Raw genomic sequence first — 10,024 nt, forward strand, 5'->3', positions numbered from 1 at the left:
CTGTCCTGCAATTTACTGTTTAGCAGTATTTTCTTTTTATAATTAATTTTAATGGATTAACTGATTTTTAAATAACTGATTTTAGAGAACCAAAATGGACTTTTTCCAGTTTTATTGAGATACAACTAACATATGGTGATGGTTTAAAGAAAGTACAATAGCAGCACTAATGAATAAATTAGAAGTTTAGGGGTTTTTGAAGGAAACACACCTGAGGTCTGAAGGGTGTGCAGACGTTAACTGTACAGAAGGGAAATAGCAGGGGAAGGTGCAAAGGAGAGTTATAATTTCAAGTGCCTGGCTCGTAGCAGCTGCTCCGGTTAAAATCACTAGTAGGTAGGCACGGTTCTAAGCACTTTACTTGGATTATCCCACTTAATCATTATAACAACTCTGTGAGTTACATATATGTGTTATCATTATCTCCATTCCTCAGAGTGGAAACTGAGGAAATAGAAATTAAGTAACTTGCCCAAAGTCAGCTTTCGAGTAGTGGAGGCAGGATTCTAGGCCAGGCAATCAGTCCACAGTCTACTGTGTGCCATGCTACACAATGAATGGTGGCTATTAGAAGAATTTGCCGATTGGAGGGGGTGGGGAAGAGGAGGCCATTGTAGGAAAAAGGAACTGCAAAAAAACCCACGAAGAAAACCAAAAAACAAACCGTCGTGATTCGTAACGTTTGTTAGGTCATAGAAGGGAATGGTTCGGGTGAATTAGTCTATTTCTACGAGGGTCCAAAGCAGTTCCGTGCTTGAATGACTAAGGGGAGGGCCTGTCCCATCTGTAAAAGGCAGCCGCGCTGAGAATGAGCCCCGTGTGGTTGGTGCGCAGAGACGCACTGCCTGTGTAACTAGAAGTGCTGACGGACGACGCCCCTGCAACACGCCGCTCAGCTCCCCCGCGCACAAGGGATGGCTTCTTGGCGGACATTATTGTGCAAAGCAGGGAAAGTCAACGTGCAAGCGCACGTGGCACTTTCTGCCAAAGGTCCGGGGACTTTCCCCTAGGCACGAATAAGGAACAAGTCCCTCGTCTGTAGCCTAGGAAACAGGCCTTCAGCACGAACTGCGTGAGAAACACGCTATACTCTATTCTTTTATGGTTCGCCAGGGCAGTCATTTTTTGATTAGGGTGAATAGGTTGTTAGCATAAGAAATAAAATCAATTTTCCAGCATAATCTTATAAGAGTGTAGGCTTCTAGAAGCATTCTGGCCAATAGAATTCCTAAATAGATGAGATATGAATTCATTTAGGAAAGCTGGTCCAAAGTCCTATGCTAATAAGCCTGTCCCGCCCACACACTAGGTGGGCGTGACCTCCTAGCGCGTCCGGGAGCAGGACCGACGCACTTCCCCGCATGCGCATGCGCCCTGGGGCTCCCGGCCAACCCTGGCGCCGCCGGGCGGTTCATTCTGTGGTCTGCAAATGGCGGGCTCGGTCTGTCTTGCGGGTTTGCTGGGGTTGCTACTTGTGTCTGCACTGCCCGGGGTCCTCGGAGACCGCCGCAGCCCCGACCTCCGGGTACACCCAGGTATCAGCGAGGGCTGCTGGAGGGAGGCTAGGACTGCCTACGGGTCCCAGCTCTACTGACCCGCCTCTGCCGTCCTCCGCAGGGGACCCCGCCCAGGTCGGCCCTGAGGCCACGGAACCCCGGCGACGGCCGCCGCCCAAGGACCAGCGCGAGCGGGCCCGGGCGGGAGCTCTGCCTTTGGGGGCGCTGTACACCGCGGCTGTCGTGGCTTTTGTGCTGTACAAGTGTTTGCAGGTGCGGGACGACCAGGGGTGGGCATGCCCCGGGCCTGAATCTCCCATGGGGGCGCTATGGTACCATGAACAAGACACTTCTTTCCGTCATTCTGTAAACCGGACTGTAGTTCCTTGACTTTCCAACACTAGGGGATTATTTTGAGCAGCCGGTGAAGTAGCAGGTGTGAAGGGCGCTTGGTAAATTGTGAATAAATAGTGACCACCACATTTAATTCTCCCAGCAGTCCAATGAAGAGATGAGGTCATTTGGTCAAAGCCACGCAGAGCAGGTAGTAACTGGTAGGGCTGGGATTTGAACCGAGCTAGTAAGTGTCCATCCTACAAAAGTGTGGCTCCTGGTAAAATTCCAGTCGTGGCACAAAGTGTTGATTGCTGTAGCCACAACATTCAAGGTACCAGTCTCCTGTTCTTAGAAAGGAGACCCTGAAATGTGAACTGACAGTACATTTTATGGAAATGGTTGAAATGGAAAGTAATATCTCCCACGGCTCTATCTTCAAACCTGGCCTGATTACTTATTTGCATTGGGAAGTAGAGGGCTGAACCAATGTGGAGATGATATGAAATTAAAAGGGTGGCTAATCATGATTCCAAATAGATTTGACAGGTGAGGATGAGGGACTGAATTTAATAATGAAATCTAAAGAGAATCAGTAATAAATTCTATTTGTGGACCCAAATACTATCTGGAAGAAACAGTACTTAGCAGCAGTTTTTTAGTTGAACAATAAAGTTCAGTTGTGTCATGTGACAACCCACTTCCCCAGTCAATGCTAGGAACAAGGTATTGCACCTCATCTTCTAATCAGAACACTCCTGGAGGATTTTATTGTCTTCAGGGGACTACTTTTAAGAACACTACATGCCCAGTAGAGCAACCAGAGAAAACCATGTGGAATGAGCACCAAATGAATAAAATTGGCAATATTAAACCAGAAAAGACATGGGGAGGGGTGCCTGGGTGGCACAGCGGTTAAGCGTCTGCCTTCGGCTCAGGGCGTGATCCCGGCATTACAGGATCGAGCCCCACATCAGGCTCCTCTGCTAGGAGCCTGCTTCTTCCTCTCCCACTCCCCTTGCTTGTGTTCCCTCTCTTGCTGGCTGTCTCTATCTCTGTCAAATAAATAAATAAAATCTTTAAAAAAAAAAAAAAGACATGGGGAAGGGAAATGGGCAAGGACCATTGTCTTCAAATTCCTGAGCGGCTATCATGTTGAAAAGACATGATTTTGGAAGGCAACATGGAAAGAAGATACATGAAGGAAAATTTTTGGTTTTGTATATAAACTAACAACCAGAGCTTTACCAAACTGGAGAGAGCTGTTCATTCCTGGGAGTGTGTCATTAGACTGAATCACCACGTGTAGGGGCATACTGACATGTTGCTTCAGTCCTGGGTGAGGAGCTAGACAAGATGTGATTGTGATTCTCTGAAGTAAAAACCCCATAGCTTTCTCGACTTCAAATTATCCTTCTCCTCCTCCTCTCACGGGCTTTTAAGACGGAGGTATGGAGAAGCTTGTTGCTGCAGGCTAGCCCTGTCTTTCTTCTATAGCAGGGGAAAGATGAGGCTACAGTTCTCCAAGAGGAGGCAGGCAAGAAGGAATCACTGCAGTCAGGTGGGTTTTGCACAAGTCTGTGTTCGGCAGGGGTTTAGGGGACAGCAGAAGGTATAAATAACCATTGCTCTCCTTTTCTCCCTTACCCCCAGAGCAACAGCTGGCCCAGTTGACACAACAGCTGGCCCAGACAGAGCAACACCTGAACAATCTGATGGCCCAACTGGACCCCCTTTTTGAGCGGTAAGAGCAATGGCCCTGTGGCCGGGGGAGCTTTGTGATAGGTGGAAGAGGTGGGGACAGAGATCGGCTGGCCTCTGAGTGGATATTTCTACAGTGTGACTACCCTGGCTGGAGCCCAGCAGGAGCTTCTGAATATGAAGCTTCAGACCATCCACCAGCTGTTACAAGACAGCAAGCCAAACAAGGGTGTGGACGTTCCAGAACCAGGTAAAGGGTTGGGTGGTGAGAGTCTGGTGGAGGTAGAGACAGTCTGAGATAGGAATATGCCTGATCTTTCCCCTCACAGAGGCCAGCGTACCCTTTCCTGAGGACTTATGTATAGAGGAGGAGGAGGCTGGTGACAGTCAGGCCTGGGAGGAGCCCTTAAACTGGAGCACAGAGACAAGAAACCTAGCCACTCCCTGGGAAGTGGAGCAGGGGCTAAGGAGAAGATGCAGCAAGGCTGTGGGAAGGGCCGCAGTCACGGCCCCCACCGGCAAGGAGAAATGGCAGCTGAAGGTTTAGTAAAACAGTCTGTTCTTGTGACTGGATACTCCTGTGTGCTTTTTCCATTCCAGCTGGTCCTACACACACCCTTACTAGGTGCCCAAGAACAACTGGGCCTTCTTGAAAACCTTCCCTTATTAGGATAAAAAGAGGCCACCTTCCAGTGTGAGAGCTGAGAGATAGAGGGAGCTCCAGCTCTTTTCCTTATATTCCTGAGGCCACCATCCTGCCTGCCTTCAGGGCTTAAAAACCTCTCCTTCTCATATTGCAGAGCTGAGACAGAAGGGCCTTTCCAAAAAGGGGGGGGGTGGGGACACTTTACTAAAATCCAGTGGGAAAATAAATTACAGAAACTGCGTACAACATAAAAACATCCATGTTTACAAAGCTGCAGTCCTGATAAATGGCCAGCCCGGAGCTTATCAGTCCTGAATCCCCTCCTCTGTGCTGGAGGGGCTGGTTCAGCAGAGCTTCGGTTGGGTCAGACTTGGTTTCCTGATTCTTAAGGGCTGGTCGGATGAGCGGGCACGCCTTGGTCCCATGCAAACCCGAAACAACCCTCCTCAAACCATGAAGGGCTCTGTGTTTTGTTCTGTTTAGTTAGTACTGAAGGTTTCTTTGTACTCCTGACTTTGACCTATCCCTCAAGTATCCTGGGTTCTGGAATTTTAAGATTCTTCTAGTTCTGCTGGCTGCTATGGAGAGAAGACAGTTCAGGCACTGGCATGAGCACTCTATGCAGACAAAATCACCCATGGCGTTGGGGGTGGGGTGGCCCAGCAGATAGAAGACGTGAGATAGGATTAGAACTGCTCATTCCTAGCCCATGGGCCTCATCACACACGCTCCCTGAGGGAAGGCACAGCTTACCTGATGGCCAAAGTCAAACTGTGGTGCCAGCGCAACAGCTCCTCCTGGTCTGTGCACATAAGTAGTAGCGTCTCGTGGGGAAAGGACAGCTGGGGAGAAATCACCTCTCAGTGCATGGCTCAGAAAGGTCCAGGCTAAAGCTGAAGGCCTTGCTGTTTCCATGGAGGTAATTCAGGGCTGAGGTGAGAACTAGGGATGAACCCCAAGCCCCCACTATCTCAGTGCAGGTGGCTTAGTTCCTCTGAAAGGGGCCCAGGCCAAGGAGGTAAATAGTCCATAGGCACTTGAGGTCTATTTTGAGCCTCTCCTACTTAACTAGGGCTCCCGCCCATAACTTACGCTGAGCAGTCCACCACAAGGGCCTCCTGAGTGGCCAAAGACCCTCTGGAGTTGACACTGGGCCATGGGGTAGAGGGCACGGCAGGCAAAGGTGCCACTCTGCAGCAGATGCAGTGGTGGTCGCGGTTTGGCCATGAGGAGCACATCGGAGAAGGGGGGCTGTTATTCGGTGCAGCTCCAGGACCATGATCCATGGGAGGAGAAGGAAGGGGAGGCTAAGGAAATAGGGCGTATGTGCTGGCAATACAGAAAAAGGAAGGTCAAAAAAGGGCAGTTTGAGGATTGGGGATGGTGGAGGGGGAGGGAGAAGCAGAATGTACAGGCTACCTGAGGTAAGCCCCTTTGCCTGGCGGCCACTGAGCAAAGCCTGAATTCGCTGGAGGTGCTGGTCATTCTTCTGTTTCTGACCAATGCTGTGGACTCTCTGGACAGTCTCACTTATCAGCCGGGCAGCCCCTGCAACAACATCCCCCGCCCACTCCCAGTACAGCTTTGGGTGACCGATGGTGGGGAAAGGCTGTTCTGGAGGGGACTAGGGTGAGGGTCTGACCTCTTGGAGAGTAGGCAGGGCAACAGGCACGTTGTGTACATGTCAACGGAAGACAGGGACATACCAGACATTGTTGGAGGTCAGAACCAGAAAGGGATACAGGAGAGGCAGTCTCCTGCCTGTGTTTCAGAGGAGCGAGAACATACGTGTGAGCTGCTGGTGGTCAGGGCTGTGGGGACCTGTGTTTTCAGCCAAAGCCATGACAAGATTCTCATACCTGGAATTAGACAGCTGAAAGTCCATGGGGGGGAAGTAGAGCTGGGCAGAATTCCTTCTGCCTGACATACAGGTCACCCCCAACACACACTTCAGTTGCAAGGCCAGGAAAGATCTGCTTCTGATGACTGCATCCCCCTCTTTCATCTGGGACTCAGAACCTGGGCCCACACCACATGGCCCTCTTCCATCCCACCCTGAAAAGTCAGGAGCAGACTGACCATAATTTGGGAGTCTAGATCCCAAGATGAAACTTAATCCATCCAAGGAGGATGCAAGAGACAGCCTGACTATATGCTCTTAACCTCCCCAGGAACAGAAATCTAAGCTAGGCAAACCTCTCATCTCAACAACTCTTCCAGATATCTTGCTCGTCACTAGCTCTATTAGAGGCCCCCACACTTCAGCGCAGAGTTCCACATTCCTAGCTAAGGGCCTGAGGCTGCAGACCTCAGCTGCTCCAGTGGGTTCACACTTAACTTTTGCAAGAGGTTTTTAGGAGCAGTTTGTTCCAGGAGAGAGGCAATGGGACAGAAGCCATAAACCCCACAAAGCTGAGAGCAGCAATCGTAGAGACTCAGAAAAGAGAAGTTGGCTGAGTCCAGGTGAGTTTACTCACTGCTGGAGCCTCTGCAGAGGCAGAGGGAGCAGGTCCTGAAGATGAAGGCTCCCAAACTCAGGGCGGCCTTCCTGAAGTCGCACAAATCTCCGGAAACGTTTGTTTTTCTTTAGTTGCTCCTGGGTGATGGGGAAAGGGTTGGCAGCAGGGAGAGAAGCCACTCCTTATATTGTATTCATCTGTGTACACATCCCCAGCCCTCTGTAAGCTGTGTCCTCCTGAGAGAACCCCTACAGTGAACTTAGGATGGGGACCCCCACAGGGCTCTATAAATGTAGGAATGAAGTTTGGAGCTCCAGAGGAAGAGGCAATGTATGGGGCAAGAGGGGAATGACTTGGGATTATCTTCAGGTTACCTGCAGGGTGGTCCGGGACCTCTCTGCGTTGGCAGCAAATTGGGTGTAGAGCTCCAGGTGGGGGCAGAAGCTTTCCAGCCCCTGTCCCCAGTGCCCTCCTTCCAGGTAGGGAAGCAGCTCTCTGCGTGGGTGAGGACAGTAAAAGAGCAGTCCAACAACTACTCAAGCACCACCTCACTGAATTCCCATAACCTTGCCCTGGAGGTAGTGGTATTACCCCATTTTACAGATGGAAACTGGGGTAGGGTAAGGCACTGGGCCAAGACCACAGGTGAGGTAATTGGCTGACTCCGTACATGAACTTGGGTTTCCCCCCCCCCTCCCCTCCAAGCTTCGTGCCTGCCAGAGGCCAGGGCCCTCCTCTTCTCTTTCTCCACGCCCCTTCTACTCACTGGCTGGCGCCGTAAATGAGCTCCCAGGGCCCAAACAGGGTCTGGCGCTCTGCTGGTCGCAGGGTGCCCTTGGCTCTCAGAATCCCCACGAAATACTGCGGAAGAAGATTAGCGGTATATAGTCTGCAGGAAGAGGAGGCTAATGCCAAGCCGCTGCTAGAAACTGTAGAATGCTTGAGCTCCCTACATGCAGGCGGACAGTCCAAGACCATACTCGGGGTCACCGACCTCGCAGAGACCCTCCCATACCCTGGGGTCCCCGCCCCATACGGGAGGGCGTGCGCGGCCGCACCGTGGCCACCAGCCCCAGCTGTTCCTGGTAGCGCCGCTCAGTCTCCAGCAGCTCCCGGGCAGTGCGGGCGCGCTTCCGCTCCCAACGGGCACGCTGTTCTTGCACTGGGCACCTTCCGATGGCGCCCGACCTCTCCATTCCCCGCGGAGAAGTCGATGCTTCCGGCCGCAGCCCGCCGGAGATTCAAATCCCAACCGCTCCGGGGGCGGGGCCGGGAGAGGAGTGCGCCCCCTGGCGCTGGGAGGCTGCACGCAGGACGGAGCATGCGCGGCGGCCCGCCGAGCCGCATCGAGTCTGTGCCGGTAAGGCCTCGCCCTACCGCCAGGGCGGCGCTGTAAGTGCGCGAAGCCCGCTCAGGCAGCGTCGAGTGGGGCCAGTGGATGACCCTCCTCTGAAGTGGCGCTAAGCTGAGGCAGCAGTCTGGACCTTGAGTCAGGAGATTTGGGAGTGCAGACACCAGCGGGGCCTCAGTGTCCTCTCTGTAAAATTAGGAAGGGGCAAGAATTACGGCTCATATTCTGTCCTGGGCCTGTGCCAGATTCTGGGGCCCAGGCGTCCCCAGTGCTTTCACTACTAGGAAACCTCCCGGTCACAAGGTTTGAAATATTTGGGCCCTTGGACAAAAGTTTATAGGTTTTAAGTTACTAACTCGTTTTCTCCTTTCATACTGGTCCAAAACCTGACAGCCCATTAGCTCCTGGTCAGCAACCGTCGGTAACTAACATGGTAGTCAGAATTGCTGTGATTCTGGCCAAAGGCTAAAGCTTGGAGTTCATTGGTCTGTGCTACCTTGTCAAAGATAAAATGGACCAGATTTTCCTTACTTTGTTAGGTCTTTCGAAAAATTGGCAATGGCCCTGGAGGGTAAATTGGCAGTGCCATTTTGCCAGTATGTATGAGAAGTCTTAAAATGTGCTTACTCTTATGACCTAGCAATTCCATTTTTAGGAATGCATCCTAAAGAAACAGATATGTGGACAAAAATGTATATATCAGAATGGGTGGTACAATGTTGTTTGTAACAATAGAAAACTGGAAGCCACCTCTACCATTGGACAGTGGTAGAGAATTGACTAGGAGAATTGCGGTACGGCTATTTGAAGGAATAATATGAAAGCATTAAAAATGTCAAAAAAAACCCTATCAATATGGAAAAACACAGAGTATATTGCCCAACCAAAAACGGCAGGCTAACAAAGCTGTTTGTACAATATGATCCCATTTATGTATAGCAGATAGGACTGGAAGGATAAACAATCAAGAGGTAGTTGTGGTTGTTATCTCTGGGTGATGGGATTGAAGTTAATGCACTCCACAAATATTTTCTTAAGCACCTAATCTGTGCCAGGCACTGGATTGCTGAGGTTAAAGGGGTGAATGGGACAAACAGGGTGATTTTTTAAATTCCCTTATGTTTTTCTCCTTTTCCCAAGTTTTCTGCTTGAGCATGCATGCATTACTTTTTATTTTTATTTATTTTTTTGAAACATTTTATTTATTTGACAGAGAGAGAGAGCACAAGTAGGGGGAGCAGCAGACAGAGAAAGAGGGAGAAGCAGGGGAGCTCGATGCAGGGCTTGATCCCAGGACCCTAGGATCATGACCTGAGCCAAAAGCAGATGCTTAACTGACTGAGCCACCCAGGTGCCCCACATGCATTACTTTTTAACTAGGAAAAAAAAAAAAAACTACTAAAGACCAAAATGTTAAGAAACCTTCAGACCCTGCATTCCTACCACTACGGACTCCTAGGAATTTGGACCCCAAGACAAGAACCACGGTACTGTTAGGGTTCTGAGGTCCCCTCTAGCTCACTGACACGAAGAATTCTAAGGAGAAATTCTGGACTTAGATCAGGGAAAAACAACTTGAAGGGCTGGATGGCGGGAAGCGAAAGTTTGAGTCAGACTGTACCTTGGACTCGAGTTGCAAGAAAACGGGTGATACCATATAGGTGGAGGACTGGTTACACTGTCTCAAGTGAATGTGGGGCAGTCCACACTACGAGTTCATGGGTGGAAGGGGACAGATAATCCCACCGTAATCAGTATCACTGTGAGTTTCTTCTGCAGCCCTGGGATGAGCAGAAACATGGCCCTAAGTGTCTGAAGACACAGACCCGAACAACCAAAGACTTGGCCATAAGCACCACAGAGAGGTCATGCATCATCAGGCAGGGGGCGCCCCAGTCAGTTGGTCCCGAGTACATTTTGTCCCAACCTGGGAAAGCTCCCGGAATAAGACTGTGGGAGCTCAAACCTGTTTTAGAGTTTGGCAGTCTCCCAGCTGCAAAGGCATGATCCAGGGTCAGAGTCTACACTCCCGACCCAG

The 10,024-nt window shown here is 50.6% G+C and overlaps 2 protein-coding genes across 3 annotated transcripts; one reads left to right on the plus strand and one right to left on the minus strand.

Annotated features, from left to right (window-relative positions):
* Positions 1-1,353: 1,353 nt before the first annotated feature.
* CCDC107 (coiled-coil domain containing 107) lies at positions 1,354-4,103 on the plus strand. Of its 2 annotated transcripts, none has more exons than XM_008695179.2 (6): positions 1,354-1,535; positions 1,618-1,769; positions 3,330-3,390; positions 3,483-3,573; positions 3,668-3,780; positions 3,860-4,103. In XM_008695179.2, the coding sequence occupies exons 1-6, from the start codon at positions 1,430-1,432 to the stop codon at positions 4,075-4,077; spliced, it is 741 nt and encodes a 246-aa protein (XP_008693401.2). In that variant the 5' UTR covers positions 1,354-1,429; the 3' UTR covers positions 4,078-4,103. The 2 variants fall into 2 exon arrangements, with proteins under 2 accessions (XP_008693401.2, XP_040487510.1); XM_040631576.1 differs by having other exon boundaries at positions 1,356-1,535; positions 3,327-3,390.
* A 314-nt stretch (positions 4,104-4,417) lies between these two features.
* Positions 4,418-9,271, minus strand: ARHGEF39 (Rho guanine nucleotide exchange factor 39). The gene is made up of 9 exons (XM_008695181.2): positions 7,694-9,271; positions 7,402-7,496; positions 7,010-7,130; positions 6,654-6,772; positions 5,965-6,035; positions 5,516-5,724; positions 5,269-5,427; positions 4,930-5,018; positions 4,418-4,754 (listed from the first exon to the last, which is right to left on the minus strand). Exons 1-9 carry the CDS (start codon positions 7,829-7,831, stop codon positions 4,739-4,741), a joined length of 1,017 nt encoding a protein of 338 aa, XP_008693403.1. The 5' UTR covers positions 7,832-9,271; the 3' UTR covers positions 4,418-4,738.
* Positions 9,272-10,024: the final 753 nt, after the last annotated feature.

The sequence above is a fragment of the Ursus maritimus genome, unplaced genomic scaffold (genome assembly GCF_017311325.1).
Source record: "Ursus maritimus isolate PB19 unplaced genomic scaffold, ASM1731132v1 scaffold_17, whole genome shotgun sequence".
Lineage (NCBI taxonomy): Eukaryota > Metazoa > Chordata > Mammalia > Carnivora > Ursidae > Ursus > Ursus maritimus.

What these genes read in the sequence shown, in the direction of transcription:
- CCDC107 (XM_040631576.1), top strand. Translation starts at nt 1,430, where the DNA reads ATGGCGGGCTCGGTCTGTCTTGCGGGTTTGCTGGGGTTGCTACTTGTG. An exon ending in TGCTGTACAAGTGTTTGCAG is followed by an intron (nt 1,770 to 3,326) that starts GTGCGGGACGAC and finishes TTTCTTCTATAG; the next exon opens with CAGGGGAAAGATGAGGCTAC. An exon ending in GAAGGAATCACTGCAGTCAG is followed by an intron (nt 3,391 to 3,482) that starts GTGGGTTTTGCA and finishes CCTTACCCCCAG; the next exon opens with AGCAACAGCTGGCCCAGTTG.
- ARHGEF39 (XM_008695181.2), bottom strand. Translation starts at nt 7,831, where the DNA reads ATGGAGAGGTCGGGCGCCATCGGAAGGTGCCCAGTGCAAGAACAGCGT. An exon ending in GGTCCCGGACCACCCTGCAG is followed by an intron (nt 6,773 to 7,009) that starts GTAACCTGAAGA and finishes CCCATCACCCAG; the next exon opens with GAGCAACTAAAGAAAAACAA. An exon ending in TGACCACCAGCAGCTCACAC is followed by an intron (nt 5,725 to 5,964) that starts GTATGTTCTCGC and finishes ATGTTGTTGCAG; the next exon opens with GGGCTGCCCGGCTGATAAGT.